The sequence below is a fragment of the Scyliorhinus torazame genome, chromosome 1 (assembly GCF_047496885.1).
Source record: "Scyliorhinus torazame isolate Kashiwa2021f chromosome 1, sScyTor2.1, whole genome shotgun sequence".
In the NCBI taxonomy this organism is placed as follows: domain Eukaryota; kingdom Metazoa; phylum Chordata; class Chondrichthyes; order Carcharhiniformes; family Scyliorhinidae; genus Scyliorhinus; species Scyliorhinus torazame.
Genome location: NC_092707.1, coordinates 58,255,611 through 58,282,645, shown reverse-complemented (window position 1 = coordinate 58,282,645; position 27,035 = coordinate 58,255,611). Strand labels below are relative to the sequence as shown.

Here is a 27,035-nt window from a genome sequence, read left to right as displayed (position 1 = left end):
CTTTATCCCACGGTCCTTCTTCAAAAGGACTGGCAAAATCATCATGAGCTTTGTCTGGGCTGGAAAATCCCCGTTGGTGAAGAAGGCGATGCTTGAAAGGAGCCGCAGCGAAGGGGGACTGGCATTGCCGAGTCTGATCAACTACTACTGGGCGGCTAACATAGCCATGATAAGGAAGTGGATGGTGGGTACGGGGTCTATCTGGGAGTGAGTGGAGGCGGCTTCGTGCAGGGGCACCAGTTTGGCAGCCCTGGTCACGGCTACCCTACCGCTGTCGCCGGCCAGGTACTCCACCAGCCCGGTAGTGGGGGCGGCCCTGCAGATATGGGGCCAGTGGAGGAGGCATGTAGGGTGGGTGGGTGCGTCTGCCTGGGCTCCAATATGTGATAACCATCCATTCGCCCCCGGGAACATGGATGGAGGGTTTCGAACATGGCAGCGGGCGGGGGTGGGGAGGGTGGGCGATATGTTCCTGGAGGGGAGCTTTACGTGTTTGAGGGGCTTGGAGGAGAAATTTGGGCTGGTAAGGGGAAATGACTTTAGGTACTGACAGGTGGGGGACTTTGTACCCAGACAGGTCCCAGACAGGGCAGCACGGTAGCATTGTGGATAGCACAATTGCTTCACAGCTCCAGGGTCCCAGTTTTGATTCCGGCTTGGGTCACTGTCTGTGCGGAGTCTGCACATCCTCCCCGTGTGTGCGTGCGTTTCCTCCGGGTGCTCCGGTTTCCTCCCACAGTCCAAAGATATGCAGGTTAAGTGGATTGGCCATGATAAATTGCCCTTAGTGTCCAAAATTGCCCTTAGTATTGGGTGGGGTTACTGGGTTATGGGGATAGGATGGAGGTGTTGACCTTGGGTAGGGTGCTCTTTCCAAGAGCCAGTGCAGACTCGATGGGCCGAATGGCCTCCTTCTGCACCGTAAATTCTATGATAATCTATGATAATCCTTGCCACGCCTCCCGCCAATAGGCATCCAGGACAGAATAGTCTCTAGAGGAGAGGGTAGAGTCTCGGATATCTACAAGGTGCTCATGAAGGGGGAAGAGTCCCAGATGGAAGAACTGAAACTCAAATGGGAGGAGGAGCTTGGCGGGGAGATGGAGGACGGGCTGTGGGCGGAAGCCCTGAGTAGGGTAAACACAACCACAACCTGTGCCAGGCTTGGCCTGATTCAATTTAAGGTCGTTCACCGGGCCCACATGACGGTAGCTCGGATGAGCAAATTCTTTGGGGTAGAGGTCAAGGGCGCTTGATGCGTGGGAGGACCAGCGAACCACGTTCACATGTTTTGGGCATGTCCTAAGCTTAGGAGGTACTGGGAGGGATTTGCGGATGTCATGCCCGGGTGCTGAAAACAAGAGTAGTAATGAGTCCAGGGGTGGCAATTTTCGGGGTTTCGGAAGACCCGGGAGTCCAGGGGGAGAAAGAGGCAGATGTTCTGGCCTTTGCTTCCCTAATAGCCCGGCGGCGAATACTGCTGGCATGGAGGGACTCAAAACCCCCGAAGACCGAACTATGGCTTTCGGACATGTCAAGTTTTCTGGGTTTGGAAAAAATTAAGTTCGCCTTGAGGGGATCTGTATTGGGTTTCGCCCGAAGGTGGCAACCATTCATCGACTTCTTCGCGGGAGAGTGAATGTCAGCGGGGGGGGTTAGAGTAGAGTAGGAGGGATAAATAGACGGGTAGTGTCTATGGGAGAGGAGCGGGTATGTGCATTATGGTTTGGTTGAAGTGTTGACTTTTCGTTGATGTTTGCATATTTCTGTAATCTGTAACTGTTTACAATGCCAAAAAATATCTCAATAAAATTGTCTGTTTGAAAATAACCCACATTTACTGTGTTACGCATGTGGGTGTAATTTGCCGGCCCTCTTGAACATCGCCCACATCTATCCTCCACCTCCTGGGGGAAAAACAACTCATACGCGACTTTGTCATGTGCACCCTATGTATCACCTTAAATTGAATTAGACTCAATCTTGCACACGAGGAGGTCAAATTTATCCTCCGCAGGGCCTCACTCCAAAATCCCCCCCCTTCAAATCCATCACCCAGCTCCACCTCTCACTTCCTCTTTATCTCCTACAACAAGGCCCTCTTCCTTTCCATTAACTACCCATAAATATCAGAAACCTTGTCCTCCCCTATCTCGTCCTCAGATACAATCCTTTGGACCAAAGAAGGGGACGGCAACTGCAGCTCCTTCCTCACAAAGTCCCTGATCTGCAGGTATCAAACTCCTTCCCCTTTGGCAACTGAAACTTCTCTACCAGCTCTCCCAAGTCTGCAAATTTGCTGTCCACAAAAGGATCCGTAAACTTCCCTATCCATTCCCGCTCCCACACGTTGTACGTTGAATCCAACCCTGCTGGGATGAATCTGATTACCACAGATCAGTGCCCACAGCGAAATATCCTCCATCTTAAAAGATTGCCAGAACTAATTCCATACCCTTAATGAGGCAACCACCACTGGACTGGTGGAGTATTTCGCTGGTGAGAACCGAAGAGGCACCATCACCAGTACCTTCAAACTTGTCCCCCTGCACGAAGCCTCCTCCATTCGCCCCCACAGTGACCCTTCCTCCACGACCCACTTCTAAACCTTCTCCACAATTGCCGTCCAATCATAATTCAGCAAATACGGCAATGCCAAGCCACCTATCCCTCTCCAAGAATACCCTCCTAATCAGAGGTACTTTTCCCCCCATATAAATTCCAAAATCATCCTGTTTACCCTCGCAAAAAAAGATTTGGGCAAGGAAATTGGGAAATTCTGAATGATAAACAAAAACTTCAGGAGAAACATCATCTTCTCAGTCTGGACCCGCCCCGCCTGTGACAGCGGAAGAACATCCCACCTCTTAAAATCCTTCTTCACCACATCCACCAAATTAGCCAAATTCAATTTCTGCAACTGAGTCCAACTATGCGCCACCCTTATCCCTAGATACTGAAAACTCGACTTAACCAACCAAAATGGCAACTTCTCCAACCCCCTCCCCTGTATCTGGGCATTGACCAGGAACACCTCGCTCTTTTCCACATTGGCTTATACCCCGAAAACTAACCAAATTTCCTCCGTATTCCCATAATCCTAAATATACGAGAAACCGGGTCTGTAAAATATAGAAGCAGATCATCTGAAACAGGGGCACTCGATGCTCCAACCCCCTCTCTATTGCTGTCCACTACATTGAAGCCCTAAGCGCCATCACTAATGGCTTAATCGGCAATGCAAAAAGCAACGGTGCAGTGGATATCCCTGCCTCGTTCCCCGGTGCAAACAAAAATACCCCAAACTCGTAGTGTTCATCCGCACACTTGCCAAGAGGGCCCTGTACAACTTCCTAATCCAGACAACAAACCTCGGTCCAAAACCAAACCGCCTCAGTACTTCAAAAAAGTACTCCCACTCCACCCGGTCAAATGCCTTTGCCACATCCATTGATATTATCATCTCAGTTTCCTGACCCATAGGGCGTGTCACACCACATTCCATCAGGCAGAAGTCTGAAGACCCGCACATCCAGACATAGGAACAGCTTCTTCCCCACAGCTACAAGACTCCTTAACGACTCCCCCTCGGACTGATCTGTTCCCTGTAAGAACACTATTCATGACACCCTACGCTGCTGTTGCTCATGTATTTGCTTTGTTTGGCCCCTTGTTCCGCACTGTAACCAATCACTGTTTGTCGATATACCATTTGTCAATGTTCTCTGTTGATTATTCTTTTGTCTACTATGTACATACTGTGTACGTTCCCTCGGCCGCAGAAAAATACTTTTCACTGTACTTCGGTACATATGACAGTAAATCAAATCAAATAATCAAAATAACATTCAACAACCTCCTAATATTTGCCGATAACTGTCAGCCCTTCACAAACCCTGTCTGGTCCTCTGCTATCAACCCCCATCACACAATCCTCCAGGCACGTTACCAACACCTTGGCCAACAGCTTTGCATGCACATTCAAAAGCGATATCGGTCAATAAGACCCAATCCCCCCAGATGCTCGTCTTTCTTCAAAATGAGCACAGTAAGAAGTCCGAAAGCTATGGATTCAAAACAAACCTGTTGGACTTTAACCTGGTGTTGTAAGACTTCTTACTGTGCTCACCCCAATCCAACGCCGGCATCTCCACTTCAAAATGAGTGAAATCGAGGCTTGTGCCAATGTGGGTGGGAGCTCCCCTTTCTCCAACGCATCATTAAACATTTCTACTAGCAAAGACGCCAACTCTGTAGCAAACGTTTTGTAAAATTCTGCTGGGAATCCACCCGGGGTCTTCCCAAGCTGCATCAACCCAATACACTTCATCACTTCCTCTAGCCCAAGTGGGGCCCCCACACTTTCCCCTCCTTCACCACTGGGAAATCCAAGCCATCCAAAAACTGTTCCATGCCCGAGTCCCCCCCTGGGGGCTCCGACCTGTACAGTCCCTGGGAGATACGGGATTACACTCAATGCACATGCAACAAAAAGGGTAATCCCTTTGCCGTCGGGCACCCAAAACCACCACAGATCCACCCCCCCCCCCCCCCCCCCCCCCCCATCCATTCCATGAACCCCAGCAACTCCTTCGCCACCCCGGACACCTTCAAAGACTTGGGACACGACCAATCCAACCTAGGGTCAAGTGTTAAAATCCCCCTCCCCATAATCAACCGATGAGTACCCAAGTCCAGAAACTTTGCCAGAATCCTCTTCACGAAGTCTGTGTCGTTGCAATTAGGGGCATACACATTCACCCATGGGCACCCCTCCAACCTTCCACTCACCATCGCAAATCTTGGATCCCCCAATATGTTACTCACCGAGAAAGCCAACCTCTTGCTAATCAACATCGCAGTCCCCCTCGCCTTCATATCCAACCCGAGTGGAAGACTTGTCCCACCCACCTGTTCCTCAACCTCGTTTGCTCTTTAACCCTCAGGTGAGTCTCTTCCATAAAAGCCACATCTGCCTTTAAACTCTTTAAATGGGCAAACACCCAAGACCTGCTGATTGGCCCGTTCAGTCCCCTCACATTCCATGAGATCAGTCTGGACAAGTTCCCAAATTATGAGGCTAAAAACGAGACTACCTTTATACCAGGACCCCCGTATTTCCCCCCCCCCCCCCCCCCCCCCCCGGCCTCGTCCCCCCTTGCAAACTCGTAGCACCGAGCTCCTTCACCCCTCACCACCGCACATCACACAATGCCCCTCACATACCCACTATCCCCAATAACTACCTGCCACAACACGGGGCGGCAGATGTTACAAAGCTCTACATCTACACTTTAACAGTACAAAGTGAGTATAAAAGAACAAAAATAACCACACGCCAAAACATACAAACCCTCATCCTCCCGAGCACGATTCCACAGTCATAGAATCACTACAGTGCAGAAGGAAGCTACTCGGGCCATCGAGTCTGCACCGACCAATTTCCCCCCCCCTATTCCTATAACCCTTTCACCTAACCTACACATCCCTGGACACCTGAGGGACAATTTAGCATAGCCAATCCACCTAACCTGCACATCTTTGGACTGTGGGAGGAAGCGGGAGCACCCGGAGGAAGTCCACGCAGACACGGGGAGAAAGTGCAAACTCCATACAGACAGTCATCCGAGGTAGGAATTGAACCCAAGTCCCTGGCGCTGTGGGGCAGCAGTGCTAACCACTGTGCCGTCCCAGTCGGGTAACTGCAGGTGAACCCACCCAAAATTCAAAGTCCTCAAACAGATCTTTGATCCCAGTCCTTGATCCCTTAAAAACTTACTCACCTCCTCCGGCACATCAGAATAATACTTCTTTCCTCCATACGTGGCCCTCAGATGAGCAGGGTACATCATGCCAAATCGCACCTTGCTCCTGAAAGGAGCAGTCTTGGCCTTGTTGAATCCGGCCCTTCTCCTGGCCAGGTCTGCAACCAAGTCTTGGAACATAGGAGCCGTGTGGCCTTCCCATTCCCGGGTACATTCACGAGTCTCCTTTTCCCACCTCAGGATCTTTTCCTTATCCAGGTACCGATGGAGCCATATGATGATTGCCAACTCTCGGCTTCCTCCTTAACAACTGATGAGCCTGACCCACTTCAGGAGGGAACCCACCAACTTCACAAACGTCTTGGCCATGTACTCTGTGGTCCTTGTTCCCTCAATGCCTTCAGGCAACCCCATGATCCTCAGATTCTGCCTCCTTGAACGGTTCTCCAGGTCGTTGACCTACTCCTTCAGCTTTTCTGCCCCTCCAACATCACCAACATTTTGGCCTCTGAAGAGGAAATCCAATCCTCGTGGTCAGCCACCGTCTCCTCAACTTTCTGAATGGACACATTCTGCGCCTCCAGCCTCTGCTCCACTCTCCAGGGCAACCTGACTCAGCTCAACCACTCTCACCAGGTCCTCTGAGGCCACCAGTCTCTGTTTCTTAAATTTAGCCAAGAGAAATCCGACCAACTGCTCCGTCGACCACACTGTGGGCAACGACCCCACAGGTCCCTCCGCCATCTTTTCCCCTCCAGTGCCACACATGTCCTCCTGATCTGAAGTGTACCCCTTATTCGATACATTCTTCATTTGGTAACTCTTTGACATTACCCACCAAAAGAGATACCTAGTTCTTCAATCCTATCATGTTTGCCACCTGCAATACCCCCGTAAAACAGGCAGAAAGGGCCAAAGAATAAGTCCTCAGGCAGAAGCCACCTTATGTGCGTCCATGTCCTGGGATCAGTCTGGGTACTGGGTAACATTCCCCAGCGAGGAGGACATTCTCATTCCATGTTCGCCTCCAGAAGTCATTCTTAGGAAGTATTAAACTGTTTCACAATCAATGAAGTCCTCTCTTAAATATAGTCACTATTTTAAATCAACAACATTGTCTGAAACTCCAGTAAAGGTTGAGATTGTCTGAGTCAAGATTAAGGATTAGCAGAATCTCCTATGGAGAAGGTGAAGAGACAGCTCCCCCAAAGTCTTTGTCATTTATTGTGCTGATATAGCCCAGATATCAACAAAGAACAAAGAAAGGTACACCACAGGAACAGGCTCTTTGGCCCTCCAAGCCTACGCCGACCATGCTGCCCGTCTAAACTAAAATCTTCTACACTTCCGGGGTCAGTATCCCTCTATTCCCATCCTATTCATGTATTTGTCAATATCAGAACTTTCTGCAGACTCATTTCAACATCAGGAGGAACAAAACATTTGTGCATTCTGCACTTAGTGACAAGATTAGCATAAACTAAAATAACGGGCGCGATTCTCCGGAAAAATTTTCAAGTGTGGTAGCGAACGGGAACTACTACGAGCTTCCTGGTGCTCGGCCCAGCGAGGCTGGCAATGCTATTCAATGTTAATTGGTCCACTAAACGAGACCCCATGGGCTTCTCGCCGCAAATGAAGGCTCACCAGCCGATTTGCCGGGACAGCGCTCACCAAGGTCGAGCAGCACTTAAGCTCAGCCAACCCCAGCCTGCTCGCAACAATAGCGCCCAGGAGACCGGCCCCAAGATTCGGGATGCAGATCTGGGGAGGCTCCTAGAAGCAGTGGAGGCCAGGAGAGAGGTGACGAGTGAATAGATACTAACAACGACTTGTTCACCGCCCCCCCCCCCGACCCCGCGCCGAGACATTTCCACCCCACACCAGCATCCACCTCCCCCAACTCTTCAAGCGACCCAAAGCCTCCCTCCAACCCTCTTCTCCCTTCAAACCCCCCAACCCTTCCTTCACACCCCTCCTCCCACCACTGTGAACCACGCATGTGGCTAATGATGCCCTCTCCATGTCTCCTCAGGAAAAGCTCGCCCAGAATTCCCGGGAGAGGGCCCAGACTGGCGGTGGGATACCGGACTTAAGAATCCTCACCTCCTTCAAGGAACCCTGCAGGTGACTGGGATGGTCACCAAGCAGAGGCTGGCGGACGCCGCAGAGGTGAGGGACCACCGGGTTCCACTCGGAGGACCTGTCAAACGTGAGCTGTTTTTGCCATACTGACTGACCCATCTATCCCACTGACTACATGTCCATTCTCCCGCAGGTCCTCCAGCCGATGGTGCCAGCCCATCCTGGGTGGCACCCTCTCCAGCCTCCCACGAGACCACCTATCCCCACCCTCCACCAGCGTAGATACATGCACCCCGGTGGGAAATGTTAGTGGTCAGGCTATTGGGGCACAATCTGGTGAGCACCACACAGCTGCTGATGCCCATCAGGTGGAGGCAGGAACCCCCAGGCGAGACAGCAGTCGGAGGTCCCAGCCTGATGCTGAGCCTATGGTAGAGGTATTCTTGGAGCTGATGGAGATGAAAGGGAGCAGTCAGGACATTCAGAGGGAGATGTCAGTGACACTCCAGCAGGTCCATTGCTAATTGGAGGAGTCCCAGAGGCTACGGGAGCAGGAGACATCACCGACAATGCGTGGCCAACACTGCTCGGGTGGCGACCGCTGTGGAGAGCCTGTTGCATGACATTAGCACCATGAACGAAGGTGTCCAAGGCGTCGCTTCGTCGGTGATGGCCATGGCTGAGGGTGACGGCCATGGCTGAGGGTCTCGGCAGAATGTCTGCCTCGGTGGGGGAATGTTATCCAGTACGCAGGCTGACCTTGATGAAGTGCTGCAGAGCATGTCCCAGTCACTGAAGAGCATGGCCGAGGGCCTCGGCATGATGGTGCAGACCATGGGAAGCTGCCAGGGCTGGCAGAGCCAGATGTGCAGATGCAGCTGGGGCTCGAACTAGCTGCCCCTGTATCCCAAGGTGACCCCCAGGGCCCTATGGGCACTGTCCAGGAGGCGGAGGCACTGGGTGGCCCAGCGACGGTGGCCACCAGCTCCCCCGAGTTCCACCCCTCTGGTGAGGCCGCATCTCACAGTCAACACCCTGAACAGGGCGGCACGGCAAACACCGCCAACAAGTGAGCAGGGGCCCTCTGGCCCAAAAGCCCCAGAGGACCCCCGTCAGGGACATCAAAGGCCACAGGACGAGGTAAGCAGCTAGCTGCCTCCACTTCTGATGTGCATCCTGGGGACATACCTAGAGGTAGCAGTAGAGCTAGGAAGGCAAAGCACATCGAGGATCACTGAGGGCACCAGGAGAGGGTGGGGGGAGATGTAGGGGGTGAGAGGGACGGCACCATCAGAAATGTGTGGAATTGGTAAACACAATAAACACCCTTGTGCACAACCAGTATGTCGCCTCTGTCACTTTCTTCCGCTATCCGTGGCAACCTCCAAACCCTTGTCCCATCTCTCCGTGGCAACCTCCAAACCCTTGTCCCATCTCTCCAGGCATCCCCCCCCCCCAATCCCCTTAGCACTCACCCAGCACTCACCCACCTTCCCACTATGGACATGGCCCCGGAGCTGTGTCCCATCCCCTGGATGTTCAGATGTAGGATGCTACGTGTGTAGTGTTGCCTCCTGCAATGTTCAAGCCCAGTGTCCATGCATCACTGTTTGATTGGGATGCCAGGCAATGACTCCCACATGCTATATAGAAACATAGAAAATAGAAGCAGGAGGCCTTTCGGCCCTTTGAACCTCCTTTGCCATTCATTATGATCATGGCTGATCATCAAGTTCAAAACCCTGATTCCGTCTTCTCTCCCTTGATCCATTTACCCCAAGAGCTATATCTAATTCCTACTTCTATACCTCAATTAGATCTTCTCTCATTCTTCTAAACTTGATAGTGTGTAGGCTTGAATTGTCTCTCTTGACAAACCCATCATCTCTGGAATCAATTTAGTGAACTCCTCTGAGTTGCCTCTAATGCAACTACATCTCTCCTCAAATAAGGGGACCAAAACTGTACACAGTATCCCAGGTGTGCTTTCACCAATGCCTTGTACAGTTGCAACAACACTTCCCTATTTTTATACCCTATTCCTTTAGCTATTGTGAACAAAGATTTTAAAGCGTGTTTTTGGGAGTGGAGTTTGGAAACTCTCATGTGACAATCATCTGGGGGCTTCTGAGGACACTAACTTAGGTTCAGTGTGGAGTGTGTGTATTTAACCACACTACCAGAAGGGTGTGGAGGCTTTAGAAAGGGTGCAAAAGAGATTTACCAGGATGTTGCCTGGTATGGAGGGCATTAGCTATGAGGAGAGGTTGAATAAACTTGGTTTGTTCTCATTGGAATGACAGAGGTTGAGGGGCGACCTGATAGAGGTCTACAAAATTATGAGGGGCATAGACAGAGTGGTAGAGAGTCAATTACTAGGGGACATAGGTTTAAGGTTTAGAGAGGATGTACGAGGCAATTATTTTACACAGCGGGTAGTGGATGCTGGAACTCGCTGCCGGAGGAGGTGGTGGAAGCAGGGACGATAGTGACGTTTAAGGGACATTTTGACAGATACATGAATAGGATGGGAATAGAGGGATACGACCCCGGAAGTGTAGAAGATTTTAGTTTAGACGGGCTGCGTGGTTGGCGCAGGCTTGGAGGGCCGAAGGGCCTGTTCCTGTGCTAAACTTTTCTTTGTTCTTAGTTCACAGCCATTTTGAAATGAAATGAAAATCACTTATTGTCACAAGTAGGCTTCAATGAAGTTACTGTGAAAAGCCCCTGGTCGCCACATTCCGGCGCCTGTTCCGGCGAGGCTGGTACGGGAATTGAACCGTGCTGCTGGCCTGCTTGGTCTGCTTTAAAAGCCAGCGATTTAGCCCAGTGTGCAAAACCAGCCGTGTGCTTAAAAGGGACTTTGTATTAATGTGACCATTGTAGTTTAAGATGTACCTTGTGACCCATGTTAATCTTTTTTTTAAAATAAATTTAGAGTACCCAATTCATTTTTTTCAATTAAAGAGCAATTTAGCGGGGCCAATCCACCTACCCTGCACATGTTTGGGTTGTGGGGGTGAAACCCACGCAAACACAGGGATAATGTGCAAACTCCACATGGACAGTGACCCAGGGCTGGGATCGAACCTGGGACCTCGCGCCGTGAGACAGCAGTGTTAACCCTGCGCCACCATGCTGTCCCTATCCATGTTAATCTTAAAACCTGTATGTAATGCTTACGGTAAAGGGGGAATAACCCGCCCACCCATGGGAATCTACTTGGGTTGTGTGAAGTGCTCACTTAACCACTATTGCCAATTCCCTATTAGCAATAGCCTTCAGCCTATGGCCGGAGGCCTCGGCAGTCGGTGGGGGTTATGGGTGGTCGATGGGGCAGATGGGCAGGGACAAGGGTTGTCCAGGAATGGGTACACACGATCCAGGTGTTGGCATGGTGGTGCCACATGCGATTGCCTCCCGGTTACCCCCCAGCGCCTCACCGTCCCATGGCGGCCCACTCCTGCGGAGGGTCCCCCACCCCCAGCTGAGGGTCCCTCATTCCCCCATCGAACACTGGGGTAGCAAGCCCAGCGTCCCCGGGCTCTTTGCCTGTGAGCAAAGACGGCTGTTCACCTCCTCGGCTCCCCGCAGGAGCCCTTCCGCCAGGTTCACGTTTTTCCTAAGGATTACTAATCGGCGACAGCCCCACTTACTGGGGAGGTCGATGAATGATGGGAGGCCGTTGGATATGGGGTGGCTCCTGTTGATTGTTTGGAAATAGGGCTTAAGTGGTGATAATTGCCATGCTACGGTGAGATCCCAACTTCGCCTACGGGAGCAGGCCGGTTGCATCACAAACTGTTTGGCGCCTGGCATGGTTCTTGTTTTCAGCCTCCATCTCTATTCACCGGCCTCATTTTGCTCGAGGGAGAGCGTAACGAGGCCAGAGAATTGCGCCCAACATTTCAGCTTTGCTTTGGGACATCACGGAACTGTCCTGAAATAAGTTTAAGTGAATTCCAGAAATTGATGGAACTGCATTGAAAGTTGGTTCCCGTCACTTGCCATTGGGATCATTCATTCATCTTTAACACGGTGCCAACGTAAGCCCCAACTTTCATCCCGCCATTGGGAAACTGACTTTTCACCTCCCACACAATTAAGGCTAAAAGGTTTAAATAAGCACTGAGTCAATACCAAGCACATTACATAAAAATGGTGCCTCCTTCCACATCCTTTCCAAATCCCAGGAGCAGCATTAGATTCTGCCCATAGTTTCAAATAATCCTTGCCAACATTAGACCAGAACGCAGCACTTAACAAATAGTATTGAATAATCTACTGAATAGAAATCCTATAGTAAAGATTCTTACAGTTAAACCATCTAAATTAATTTAAGGACAAAGGAGAAGTTTAAATGATCTAAACATGTGTATATGATACTTGTTGCATCAAAGGAGATCAATTCAGAACTTCCTCCCTCTGGATTCAAGCCTAGTAGTGTGGAAAGGCACTCTGCCACCTCTTCCTCAGCCATGCATTCACCTATAAAGCAAGACAAAATAAAGGAAAGCAGGATTTTATAAAATGCTGAAAAGATGCACAAGTAGCACAACCAAATCAACAGCGGGTACTTAAAACACATTTTTCTTATAATTTAATTTTAATTATTTTGGAAGGTTCTCAAATGGAATTTCCATCTTTGTATTTTCAACACATTTGATAATTATATGGACGAGGTGGGACTCCATGGCACTTATGCTTTAAAAAGTTTTTTTAGAGTATCCAATTCATTTTTTCCAATTAAGGGGCAATTTAGCGTGGCCAATCCACCTACCCTGCACATCTTTGGGTTGTGGGGGTGAAACCCACGCAAATACGGGGAGAATGTGCAAACTCCACACAGACAGTGACCTGGGGCCGGGATCGAACCTGGGACCTCGGTGCCGTGAGACAGCAGTACTCACTGCGCCACCGCATTTCCCCTGCACTTGCACTTTTAATAATTAAAGTCAGTGACAAATGTGGTATTACTAAACCATTCCTACTAATTGTTTTTGCAATAAGTGAGTTGGAATCACTGTCATAATTTTTTTTTTAATTGTTGCTTACATTATGCACCTAACAAAAATGTAACTTTTTAATTCAGCTTTACCACTTACATTGTTAAGCAAGGCATGAGCTGTACTTTATTTTATGTATGTGTGCATCCAAATCCACACATTTATGAAAATATTAGTAACTGTTTACTTATTTTATACATCTGGGACAATGGTAAATTTATTCTTTTGTGCGTGTGAACAGAGGAACTGGTTAATGGAAAGTAGTTTTTGTTTCTTGTATGTGATGTGAACTTTCTATTCTGCACAAAACCAAAAATATCAACTGACCATACACACACAGCTCCATCTAATGGATTACCATAGAAATTTCACATGTATAATTGTTAACAAATCAGACTAAATTTTCACGCAAAAGTATAAGAGAAAACCTACTGTACTTCAGCTGGTGGAATTGATAATTCAATTAATAAATCTGGAATTGAATGTCAGTCTTTTGACCATGATGACTGTTATTGATTGTTGTAAAAACCCACCTGGTTTAGTAATGTTCTTTGGGGAAGGAAATCTCTCACCATTACTTGGCTGGATCTCCATATGGGTGGCGATTCTCCGCTCCCGCGCCGGTTTGGAGAATTGCCTGGCGCGCCATTTTTCCCCGCGACGCCGGTCCGACGGCCTCCCACGATGCACCCAAGCGGCGGGAACAGCCCCGTCGAGTTCTGCGCAGCACAGGCCGGAGAATCGCCTGTGACACCCAAAATGGCGATTCTCTGCTACACCCGCTATTCTCCTGCCCGGATGGGCCGAGTGGCCTGGCCAAAAAGACGACTTCCCGCCGGCAATATCCACACCTGGTCGCTGTCGGCGGGAACGCTTGGGGGGGGGCCCTGTGGGGGGGCGAGGGGGGTTCTTTCACCGGGGTTGCACTCAAAAGGGGTCTGGCCCGCGATCGGTGCCCACCGATCGGCGGGCCGGTCACTCTGAAGGAGGACCTCCGCACCCCGCAAGATCCATCCGACATCTTCTTGCGGGGCGGCCTCGGGGAGGACGGCAACCACGCATGCGCGGGTTGGTGCCGGGTGACGCCAGTTAGGCGGCGGATGATGCGGCGCCACTTTTATGCGGCGCCAATGCCCGGCGCGCGCTGACAACGCTGCTTTAGCGACTCACCCCCCCGAGTTTCTCGCGGCCCCGATCCTAGCCCATTTTCAGGCCCTGAATCGGTCGAGATCAGGGCCGTTTCGCGCCGTCGTGAACCTCGACAGCGTGGGCACTGAGTCGCGCGAGCGGAGAATCGCGGCCATGATGTCAGACCTACAACAATGTGATTGATTCTGTACCTCTGAAATGGCCTAGCTCTATTCAAAGGCAATCAGGGATGGGCAGCAAGTGTTGGTCTCATCAGTGACACCCACATTAAAAAAGTAGAGTGGTATTGTGCCCAGCTTGTTTTCAATGACTCTGCTCAGGAATGCAATACAGTGTAGAATTAAAATCAGAGCTGATAGCTCCCCTGATGGTTCCATGCGTAAGTGCACAGTTTAATACTCAGTTATACAAATAAGAACGAAAGATTGGTGTGTATTTGTATACACCTTCTCATGTCACTTAGAAAAATCTCAAAGCACTCTACATGTGTAATTTATTTGAAGAGCACTGCTGTTGTGAGGTTCATATGTATACAAAAAGCAAGAAACAGAGTACATATTAGGAAGAATTTATGTTCACAGAGAGTCAGCGGGTGTGATTCAACAGAAAAAAAATCTATGTCTAGTTTTGGGCGCACAGTGGGGTGTTTCTCGGCGGCTGCAGTGCCGAGAAACAGCCAGCTATACAACTACACTTTGTGTTTTTTTTAGCCTCTGGGTGTTTCTAAGATCATAAGCATAGGAGCAGAATTAAGCCATTCGGCCCATCAAGTCTGCTCCGCCATTCAATCATGGCTGATATGTTTCTCATCCCCATTCTCCTGCCTTCTTCCCATAACCCCTGATCCCCTTGTTAATCAAGAACCTGTCTATTTCTGTCTTAAAGACACTCAGCCTCCACAGCCTTCTGCAGCAAAGAGTTCCACAGATTCACCACCCTCTGGCTGAAGAAATTCCTCCTCATCTCTGTTTTAAAGGATTGTCCCTTCAGTCTGAAGCTGTGCCCTCCAACAATGTTGCACCCCCCACTACTATTGTGAAGTGTCACCCCAAATAATGTGCTCAAGTCCTGGAGTGAGGCTTGATCCCAAAGCTTTCTGACAAAATCAAGAGTGCTACCACTGAGCCAAACTGAGGCACAAATTAAGGTTTTCTTTTTGGAACCTTGGCTATCCAAAATCAGATCATCTCCGTTGGAATGGTAATGCTACAAATAGCCCAGTATCTCTAGATGAAGGAAAGTGCAAATATTTAGCAGGCGAACCTGATCCTTTTCATTATCTAGCAATCGTTCTGGAATTGCCCAAGAAGCATTTGCTGAGAAAAGGACTGCGCTCGGCTTCTCTCGTGCTTTAAGAACAGGACAAGAGTCAAAGCTGGGCTTCATGATATCCTCACAATATCTACAGAAATTTGACACGCCATCCTGACTTGAAAATATATCACTGTTCCTTTACTATCGCTAGGTCAAAATGCTGGTGCTCCCTCCCTAACTTACACCATACACTGCAATAGTTCAAGATGGCACTCGCCTTCAAGAGAGCAAACGGGACAAGTACAAATGGGCAATAAATACTAGTCTTTTCAGCAATGCTCACATCCCACAAAGTAATTTTTCAAAAGCCTTGTATCGATATGGAGCCGGGCAGAATTAAATTCAGCATTCAAGGTGCTCCAGAGTGGAATAGCTTACCTGTACTCATTTATTAAATTCACCTGCAAACAACGGATACTTGGATGAGATACCATAAGGCTCCCACAAGTTTAAAACGTATCTCAGTGTCTTTAGGAGAGATGAGGAGAAAGTTAAAAATAAAAACATTGCGGGGGGGGGGGGGGGGGGGGAGAATGTTATTACTATGTGGTTTTCCGTAGTGCCATAAGACTAGATTTATTGCTGTAATGCTTCCACATTTCTTCCCTATATTTGTATTAGTATATTCATTTCTAAATAAAGAGTTGCATTCATATAGTGCTTTTCGTGGTCACATCTGAAACGCTTTATAGCCAATAAATACTTTTGAAATGTAGCCAGTGTTGTAATGTAGGGAATGTGACAGCCAGTTGGTACGCAGTAAGCACCCAAAAACAGCAAATTGGTAATGATCAAACGATTTGTTTTACAATCATTGAATTTACACTTGTTTGACTCACCTCCATTTTGCAATAGTTGCAGTAATTCTCCTAAATTAATTGCTTTTTCTCCATTCTCATTGTCATAGCCAAGAACATCAAATGTATGCTGCAGCTGAGAAGCAGTTATGCCAAAAGCCGGTCGATGGTTTATATATAGTTTAATGAATTCACCTAGATCAATATGTGTCACATATTTTCCTGTATCCACATATTTACTGAACTTCACCTCATTCAGTATGTCTTCAATCTGGAGATGAAAGCAATCAAAATTACCAAATGATACCATCTATCTAATGGAAACTCACTCCCAATGCACTGGTTCCTTTTCTCGACATTTCACACAGGCATCAGTCCGGTGGTCAAGATGTGGTTCAACTAGGGCGGCACGGTGATGCAGTGGTTAGCACTGCTGCCTCACAGTGCCGAGGACCCGGGTTCAATCCCGGCCCCAAGTCACTTTCCGTGTGGAGGTTGCACATTCTCCGTGTGTCTGCGTGAGTCTCACCCCCACAACCCAAAAAGATGTGCAGGGTCGGTGAATTGGCCACACTAAATTGCCCTATAATTGTAAAGAAAGAATTGGGTTCTCTAAATTTATTTTTTGAAAACCTGGCCAGTCTGCTAGAGGGGGTCAAAGGGGATTTGAAGCGGTGGGACGTCTTGCCACTGTCTCTTGCGGGGAAAGTACAAATTGTAAAAATGAATGTTTTGCCGAGGTATTTTTTAGGGAGTGATCCACTAGCCGCGTTGCGCTCTTGCTTGAGCATGGTGCGCTGTGCGAATGTTGGGAGAGCCCTCTCTCAGGTATCCCGACAGTCTTCACGCCTCGCGGGATTCACCCAAGTCCCGCGAGGCTTTGGAATCTGAAACACGGCCACAAGGGGCGGGACCAAACGGCGCGTGCCAAAGTGAGTTTTAAACCAGCTTAGGCGAACCTACCTGGTATCCACCGGCAATGTGGGATCCACTGGCCTCCCCAGCGAGGCCGCAGTCAGGTGCCGTTCAGTACTGGTCCACACAAACATGGACCAGGCGGAACGGCACCCAGGGGTCTACTGGGCCATCAGAAACCCCTGGGTGGTCAGGATCAGTGCAGGGTGGCTCCCTGGGCCTCCCAGTGGAATGTGGGCCGCTTGGCACTGCCAGCGTCGTAGTGCAAAGGTGCCCAGGTGGCACTGCCAAGCTGGCAGGAGCACTGTCAGGGTGGCATTGCAAGGGTGCCCAAGTCTCAGGGGGCGAAGAGGGCCATACCCATGAAAGGTTGGAGGGGGGTGTGAAGAATGGGTGTGTGCAAGGCTGATAAGTAGGGGCCGCTGGGATGTTGGAGGGGTGAGGAAGGGAGGGAGTGCTGTAAGGAGGCTTGAGGGGGCCTGATGAGGGGGGACCCCCAGGGAACCTATAGCGGGCTGTCCTTACTTGGGGGGGTAGTGCCCATATGTGCAGAGGATGACATTGTCCACACGGGTAGGGGATGTGGGGGACCCACAAGTTCTCTTAGAGAGAGGGACACCCTTTCAAAATGGCGGCCCGATCTCTGCGTTCAGCTCCCCAGTTCTAAAAATATTAGATACAGTGTTGGAGCAAGCGGGAATTGCAGCGGGTTTCCCAGCGCTCGGCCCAGCGAAGCTAGCAACATTATTCAATGCTAATTGGTCCACTCAATGAGGCCCCACGGGCTTCTCGCCGCAAATGAAGGCTGGCCCGCCGATTCACCGGCACCTCACTCGCCAGCCCCCAGCTAACAAGGTCGAGCAGCACTTAAGCTGCACTTGCTCAGGGTTGGCTTAGTAGTTAGCACTGCTGCCTGACGGTACCGAGGACCCGGATGTGATCCTGGCCCCAGGTCACTGTTTGTGTGGCGTTTGCACATTTTCCCCGTGTCTGTGAGTCTCGCCCCCACACTCTAAAGATGTGCAGAGTAGGTGGATTGGCAACGCTAAATTGCTCCTTAATTGGAAAAAAATTAATTTGGTACTCTAAATTAAATTTTAAAAAATTAAAAATTAGCAATCCAATTTATAGTGTGTCCCATGTTAATGTGCCAGATCCTTGCAGAATGATAACTCTAAAGAAGAGACAGCAATTGCAAAGTTTGATTGATCAGTTGAACTGGTTGGGGACTCGAGGCTGGACCGGGTGCTAGTTTTGATGTTTGTTTCCCCCGAGGGTCCTGGAGGGTTAGCCAAAGGGCAGCCAGTGCTGCCTGGGACAAGCTGGCGATGACTGGCTGGGAGTGTGACCAGGAGGACTGCCCCCCCAGTGCCGGAAAAAGGTCAACGACCTACACCGGGCAGCACGAGTGAGTAAACACCAACAACGCCAACCCCCCCCCCCCCCGCCCCCCGAGACATTTCCGTCCTCACGGGAGCATCCATCCCCCAACTCTCCCTCTACCCTCTCCCCCTACAAACCCCCCAACCTTCCTTTCACACTCCCCTTCCTCCACTGTGAACCATGCGTGTGGCTAGTAATTCCCTCTCTGTGTCTCCTCAGGAAAAGTTCTCCCATAATCGCCGGGGGAGGGCCCAGACTGACGGGCTCCACCTGGGGGACCTGTCAAACATGAGTTGTTATTGCCTTACTGACTGACTGACCCATCTCTCCCACTGACCACATGTCCATTCTCCCGGAGGTCCTCCAGCCGATGCCGCCAGCCCATCCCGGGTGGCCCCCTCCCCTGACTCCGAGGAGATCACCTCGGAGGAGATCTCCGGGGATGCCACCGTAATAGTCGTGGCACAGCTGTCATCCCTACCCTCCACCAGCACAGATACACGCACCTCGGTGGGAAACGTTAGTGGACAGGCTTCTGGGGGCAAAATCTGATGAGCACCACACTGCTGCTGATGTACATCAGGTAGAGGCAGGAACCCCCAGGCGAGACAGCAGTCAGAGGTCTGCTGGATCCCAGGACCCAGCTGGGTCCAAGCCTGATGCTGAGTCTGTGGAACAGAGTTACTCAGAGCTGATGGAGACAATATGGAGCAGCCCAGGACATTCAGAGGGAGATGTCAGCGTCACTCCACTTGGAAGAGTTCCAGAGGTTACGGGCACAGGAGATGTCGCCGGCAATACGTGGCACCAAGGCCAACACTGCTAGGGTGGGGACCGCAGTGGAGAGTCTGGTGCAAGACATCGGCACCATTAATGAAGGTGTCCAAGGCGTCACATATTCGGTGACGGCCATGGCTGAGGGTCTTGGCCGAATGTTTGCCTTGCTGGGGATGTCACCCAGTATCAGGCTGACCTTGATGAGGTTCTGCGGGACATGTCCTGCTCTCACATGGGAATGGCCAAGGCGATGCGGAGCATGTCCCAGTTGCAGGTGGGCATTGCGAAGGCACTGCAGAGCATGCCCTAGTCACTGAGGAGCATTGCCGAGGGCGTTGTCACAATGGTGCAGACCTCGGGAAGCCGGCAGAGCCAGATTATGCAGGGGCTGCCGGAGCTTGAATCAGTTGCCCCTCCGTCCCCGATGGGCACTGAGCGGGAGGAGAGGGCGTGAGTGCAAACCGGCACCTGTCCCATGGAGTAGCAACGGTGGGCACCAGCTCCCCCGAGTTCACCCCTCTGATGAGGCCACGTCTCACAGTCAGCATACAGGGCGGCATGGTTGTGTATGTTCCGCCAACAAGTGTGCTGGTGGCCTCCGAGCCGCCAGAGGATGCCCGCCAGGGGCATCGAAGGCCACGGGATGAGGTAAGCAGCTGGTTGTCTCCACCTCTGATGTGCATGCTCAGGAGACACCTAGGCTTGGAAGCCGAAGCAGATCGAGGATCATTGAGGGCACTGGAGGTGGGGTGGTAGGTGGGGAGGGGGGGTGGGGGTTGGGAAGGTGGGGGCGGCACCCTTGTGCACAGCCATTATGCTTTCCTCATCACTTTCTTCTGCAAAGCGGGCTGACCTCCAAACCCTTGGCCCTTCTCTCGAGGCATCCACCCCCTGGCATGGACAAGTCCCCAAACTTGTGTCCCATCCCCTGGGTGTTCGGATGTAGGCTGCTGCATGTGTGGTGTTGCCTCCCACAGTGTTTCAGGCACAGTGTCCATGCATCAAGGTGTGATTGGGATGCTAGGCAATGACTCCCACATGCTACATAGCCCGCCTATCCACGGGAATCCACTTGGGTGTGTGAAGTGCTCACTTAACCACGATTGCCAATTCACTATCAGCAATAGCCTTTAGCCACATGGCCAGAAGCCTCAGAAGTTGTCGGGGGTTATGGGTGGTCATTGGGGCTGACAGGCAGGGACAAGGGTTCCCCCGGAACGGGTACACACGATTCAGGGGTTGGCATTGTGGTCCTTCAATGGTTGTTCACCCAGCTCCCCCCCCCCTCCCTCCTATGGTGGCCCACCCTTGCAGATGGTCCCCCACCCTTCACCAAACACAGGGGCAGCAAGCCCAGCACCCTCAGGGTCTTGGCCTGTGAGCAAAGATGACTACTCACCTCCTCTGCTTCCCACAGAAGCCCTTCCGCCAGGTTCACTTTTTTCAAAAGGAATACTAATCGGTGCCAGCGTGACCACTTGCTATGGAGGTCGCTGAATGACAGGAGGCCGTTGGATATGGGGTGGCTCCCGTTAGTTGTGTGGAAATAGGTCTTAAGTGGTTATAATTGGTTTCTCACCACGCTACGGCGAGATCCCAGTTTTGCCTATGGGAGCGGACCGGTTGCATCGCAAACTGTTCGGTGCTTGGTGCAGTTTTCGTTTTTGGCCTCTCCCGTTATTCACTGGACTCATTTTGCTTGAGCGAGAGTGTACCAAGGCTGGGGAACCATGCCCTACATTGGGCCAAACCGGTGAGAAACTCCCCAGGGCGCAAAAAAGTGACGAAGTGTCATTGAATAGCGGTGAAATACTCGCCGGCTGGGAAGCCCCTTGAAAAACCCGCCACAAATTAATTTAGAAATTCTCTGGGAGAAGGCGGCATAGTGGCGCAGTTAGCCCTGCTTCCTCATGGTGCTGTGGACCCCGGGTTCAATCCCGGCCACTGTCCATGTGGAGTTTGCACATTCTCCCTGTGTTTGCGTGGGTCTCACTCCCACAACCCAAAGATGTGCAGGGTAGGTGGATTGGCCATGCTAAATTGGCCCTTAATTGTGTAAAAAAAATAATTGGTTGATTTTTTAAAAAAGACATTTTTGGGAGAATCGTGGCCTGCATTTTTCAGTCCCTTCCAATAGTCCGTCCTAAGACGTTTTTCCGGAGAATGGATAAATTAATTTCAGAATTTGTTCGGGCAAGCAAGACGCCTAGGATTCGGAGGACCTTTTTGTAGAGAGGGTGGCGGGTAGGGTGGTTAGGGCTCCCAAACCTGCTGAACTATTATTGGGTGGCAAGCGAGGAGAAGGCAAGACAATGGTGGGGAGAGGGATTGGATTGGATTGGTTTATTGTCACGTGTACCAAGGTACAGTGAGAAGTATTGTTCTGCGTGCAGCTCAGACAGATCATTCCATACATGAAAAGAAAATAGATGACTTCCGGGTGCGGCGATGACCAGCTGAGTCGCACGTTTCGGCAGCTCCCGGTGGAACGGACTTTTGGGCTCTTGATAGGAGCCCCAACGGCAATTTTAACGGCTAAAAACACCGTGCGGTAAACCAGAAGGGTGTTCCCCCTGGACACGGATGGAAAAAGGAGAGGAGAGTGGCCGGATTGCAGCGGATCCTTTGGAACAACGGCAAGGAAGGCAAGCAGAAACCAAGATGGCGTCGGAAGGTGGCAGTTTCATATGGGGCCCTGAACAACAAGAGTTCTTGAAATGCTGCGTGGAGGAGATTAAAAAGGAAATGAAGAAAGAGTTGTTGGCCCCGATATTACAGGCGATCGAAGGGCTGAAAGAGGAACAAAAGACCCAGGAGCAGGAGCTTCGGGTCGTGAAGGCGAAAGCAGCTGAGAATGAGAACGATATACAGGGCCTGGTGGTGAAGTCGGAGATACAGGAGGCACACCAGAAACGATGTGTGGAGAGGTTGGAGGCACTGGAAAACAACGCAAGGAGGAACAACTTGAGGATTCTTGGCCTTCCTGAAGGTGTGGAGGGGGCGGACGTCGGGGCATATGTGAGCACGATGCTGCACTCGTTAATGGGAGCGGAGGCCCCGACGGGTCCGTTGGAGGTGGAGGGAGCATACCGAGTTATGGTGCGAGGATCGAGAGCAGGAGAAACTCCCAGAGCCATAGTGGTGAGATTCCTCCGTTTTAAGGATAGAGAAATGGTCCTTAGATGGGCGAAGAAAACTCGGTGCAGTAAATGGGAGAACGCGGTGATCCGCGTTTATCAAGATTGGAGTGCGGAGGCGAGCTTTAATCGGGCCAAGGCGGTACTTCACAAAAGGAAGATAAAATTTGGAATGCTGCAACCGGCAAGACTGTGGGTCACATATCAAGGGAGGCACCACTACTTTGAGACGGCGGATGAAGCGTGGACTTTTATTGTAGAAGAAAAATTGGAATGAGTGGATTATGAAAAAGAACGTTTGGACAAAGTGGTGGGGCGAATGGGGGGGGGGCGAAGAGGGGTTTTATGTTCTAATCCTGTGGTATGGTAACTTTTCTTTCTCCCACAGGTGGTGATGGGGGGAGGTGGGGAGGGAGAGGAGATGGGGCGTTGGCCATGGGAGGCGGGGCCGAGGGAGAGGTTCCCGCGCTATGATAATTATGGCGGGAATAGAGAAGCAGGAAGGAGGGGGCGTCGCACGGTGCGAGCCGTGGTCACGGGGGGAAGCCGAGGTCAGCCAGAGTTTGCTGACTTCTGGGAGCAACATGGGGGGAGTAATTACGCTAGCGGGGGGTCTAGCGGGGGGGTGGGAGGGGGGAATTACTGGGTTGCTGCTGCTGGGGAAAGGGGGGAGTGGGTACGGGAGAGGATGGGCGGGGGGGCACCGCCTGGGGGAGATACAGCTGCGTGGGAACTGGGTGAGAAGCTGGAAAAAGATGATGGCTAACCGGCAAGGGGGGGGGGGGGGGGGGGGGGGGGGGGAAGCCCCCCAACTCGGCTGATCACGTGGAACGTGAGAGGGCTTAACGGGCCGATAAAGAGGGCACGAGTACTCGCACACCTTAAGAAACTTAAAGCAGATGTGGTTATGTTACAGGAAACGCACCTGAAACTGATAGACCAGGTCAGGCTGCGCAAAGGATGGGTGGGGCAGGTGTTCCATTCGGGGCTGGATGCGAAAAACAGGGGGGTGCCTATATAAGTGGGGAAGCGGGTAATGTTCGAGGCAAAGACTATAGTGGCGGATAACGGGGGCAGATACGTGATGGTGAGTGGCAAATTACAGGGAGAGATGGTGGTTTTGGTAAACGTGTATGCCCCGAACTGGGACAATGCCAACTTTATGAGGCGAATGCTAGGACGCATCCCGGACCTAGAGACGGGAAAGCTGATAATGGGGGGAGACTTTAACACGGTGTTGGAACCAAGGCTGGATAGGTCGAAGTCCAGGACTGGTAGGAGGCCGGCAGCAGCCAAGGTGCTTAAGGATTTTATGGAGCAGATGGGAGGGGTGGACCCGTGGAGATTCAGTAGACCTAGGAGTAAGGAGTTCTCGTTTTTCTCCTATGTCCATAAAGTCTATTCGCGCATAGACTTTTTTGTGTTGGGTAGGGCATTGATCCCGAGGGTGAGGGGAACGGAATATACGGCTATAGCCATTTCGGATCATGCCCCACACTGGGTAGACTTGGAGATAGGGGAGGAAACAGGAGGGCGCCCACCCTGGAGAATGGACATGGGACTAATGGCGGATGAGGGGGTGTGCCTAAGGGTGAGGGGATGTATTGAAAAGTACTTGGAACTCAATGACAATGGGGAGGTTCAGGTGGGAGTGGTCTGGGAGGCGTTGAAGGCGGTGGTTAGGGGGGAGCTGATATCAATAAGGACACATAAAGGGAAGCAGGAGAGTAAGGAACGGGAGCGGTTGCTGCAAGAACTTTTGAGGGTGGACAGACAATATGCGGAAGCACCGGAGGAGGGACTGTACAGGGAAAGGCAAAGGCTGCATGTGGAATTTGACTTGCTGACTACAGGCACTGCAGAGGCACAATGGAGGAAGGCGCAGGGTGTACAGTATGAATATGGAGAGAAGGCGAGTAGATTGCTGGCACACCAATTGAGGAAAAGGGGAGCAGCGAGGGAAATAGGGGGAGTGAGGGACGAGGAAGGAGAGACGGAGCGGGGAGCGGAGAGAGTGAATGAAGTGTTCAAGACATTTTATAAAAAATTGTATGAAGCTCAACCCCCGGATGGGAGGGAGAGAATGATGGATTTTTTGGATCGGCTGGAAATTCCCAAGGTGGAAGAGCAGGAAAGGGTGGGACTGGGAGCACAGATCACGGTAGAAGAAGTGGTGAAAGGAATTAGGAACATGCAGACGGGAAAGGCCCCGGGACCGGACGGATTCCCAGTTGAATTTTACAGAAAATATTTGGACTTGCTCGCCCCGCTACTGACGAGGACCTTTAACGAGGCAAAGGAAAGGGGACAACTGCCCCCGACTATGTCTGAAGCAACGATATCGCTTCTCTTAAAGAAGGAAAAGGATCCGCTACAATGCGGGTCCTACAGACCAATTTCCCTCCTAAATGTGGATGCCAAGGTCCTGGCCAAGGTAATGGCAATGAGAATAGAGGAATGTGTCCCGGGGGTGGTTCATGAGGACCAAACTGGGTTTGTGAAGGGGAGACAGCTGAACACGAATATACGGAGGCTGTTAGGGGTAATGATGATGGCCCCACCAGAGGGTGAAACGGAGATAGTAGTGGCGATGGATGCCGAGAAAGCATTTGATAGAGTGGAATGGGATTATCTGTGGGAGGTGTTGAGGAGATTTGGTTTTGGAGAGGGGTATGTTAGATGGGTGCAGCTGTTGTATAGGGCCCCAGTGGCGAGTGTGGTCACGAATGGACGGGGATCGGCATATTTTCGGCTCCATAGAGGGACAAGGCAGGGATGTCCTCTGTCCCCATTACTGTTTGCACTGGCGATTGAGCCCCTGGCGATAGCGCTGAGAGGTTCCAAGAGATGGAGGGGAATACTTAGGGGAGGAGAAGAACACCGGGTATCTTTATATGCGGATGATCTGCTACCATATGTGGCGGATCCGGCGGAGGGGATGCCAGAAATAATGCGGATACTTGGGGAGTTTGGGGATTTTTCAGGGTATAAATTGAACATGGGGAAGAGTGAGCTGTTTGTGGTACATCCAGGGGAGCAGAGTAGAGAAATAGAAGACCTACCGTTGAGGAAGGTAACAAGAGACTTTCGTTACCTGGGGATCCAGATAGCTAAGAATTGGGGCACATTGCACAGGCTAAATTTAACGCGGTTGGTGGAACAGATGGAGGAAGATTTCAAGAGATGGGATATGGTAGCACTGTCAATAGCAGGGAGGGTGCAGGCGGTTAAGATGGTGGTCCTCCCGAGATTCCTCTTTGTGTTTCAGTGCCTCCCGGTGGTGATCACGAAGGCTTTTTTTAAAAGGATAGAAAAGAGCATCATGGGTTTTGTTTGGGCCGGGAAGACTCCGAGAGTGAGGAAGGGATTCTTACAGCGTAGTAGGGATAGGGGGGGGCTGGCACTACCGAGCCTAAGTGAGTATTATTGGGCCGCTAATATTTCAATGGTGAGTAAGTGGATGGGAGAGGAGGAAGGAGCGGCGTGGAAGAGATTAGAGAGGGCGTCCTGTAGGGGGACCAGCCTGCAGGCTATGGTGACAGCCCCATTGCCGTTCTCACCGAGGAACTATACCACGAGTCCGGTGGTGGTAGCTACACTGAAGATTTGGGGACAGTGGAGACGACATAGGGGAAAGACCGGAGCATTGGGGGGGTCCCCGATAAGAAACAACCATAGGTTTGCCCCGGGGGGAATGGATGGGGGATATGGAATGTGGCAAAGAGCAGGAATAACGCAACTGAAAGATCTATTTGTGGACGGGAAGTTCGCGAGTCTGGGAGCGCTGACCGAGAAATATGGGTTGCCCCAAGGGAATGCATTCAGGTACATGCAATTGAGGGCTTTTGCGAGGCAACAGGTGAGGGAATTCCCGCAGCTCCCGACACAAGAGGTGCAGGACAGAGTCATCTCAAAGAAATGGGTGGGGGATGGTAAGGTGTCGGATATATATAGGGAAATGAGGGACGAAGGGGAGACTATGGTGGACGAACTAAAAGGGAAATGGGAAGAAGAGCTAGGGGAGGAGATCGAGGAGGGGCTGTGGGCAGATGCCCTAAACAGGGTAAACTCGTCGTCCTCGTGCGCCAGGCTAAGCCTGATTCAGTTTAAGGTATTACACAGGGCACATATGACTGGAACACGGCTCAGTAAATTTTTTGGGGTGGAGGATAGGTGTGCGAGGTGCTCGAGAAGCCCAGCGAATCATACCCATATGTTTTGGTCATGCCCGGCACTACAGGGGTTTTGGATGGGGGTGACAAAGGTGCTTTCGAAAGTAGTAGGAGTCCGGGTCGAACCAAGCTGGGGGCTGGCTATATTTGGGGTTGCACAAGAGCCGGGAGTGCAGGAGGCGAGAGACGCCGATGTTTTGGCCTTTGCGTCCCTAGTAGCCCGGCGCAGGATATTGCTAATGTGGAAAGAAGCCAAGCCCCCGGGGGTGGAGACCTGGATAAATGACATGGCGGGGTTCATAAAGTTAGAGCGGATTAAGTTCGTCCTAAGGGGGTCGGCTCAAGGGTTCACCAGGCGGTGGCAACCGTTCGTCGAATATCTTGCGGAAAGATAGATGGGGGAAAAAAGAAGGCAGCAGTAGCAGCCCAGGACTTGGGGGGGGGGGGGGCCTGAGACAAGGCAGTTGCCAATTAGGGCTAGTTTTTATTTTTGTTATTTAATATTTATTTATTTGTTGTTGTTTTTTTTGTTTAA

At 51.1% G+C, this 27,035-nt stretch overlaps 1 protein-coding gene across 1 annotated transcript in view; it reads right to left on the bottom strand.

Moving 5' to 3' along the window:
- Window positions 1–27,035, bottom strand: part of cfap251 (cilia and flagella associated protein 251) — a 276,809-nt gene that overhangs the window by 6,187 nt on the left and 243,587 nt on the right. The window contains exons 20-21 of the mRNA XM_072495300.1: window positions 16,159–16,387; window positions 12,237–12,338 (exon numbers count right to left, since the gene is read on the bottom strand). Coding sequence (XP_072351401.1) covers window positions 12,237–12,338; window positions 16,159–16,387 — 331 coding nt within the window. The remainder of the gene's footprint in view (window positions 1–12,236; window positions 12,339–16,158; window positions 16,388–27,035) is intronic.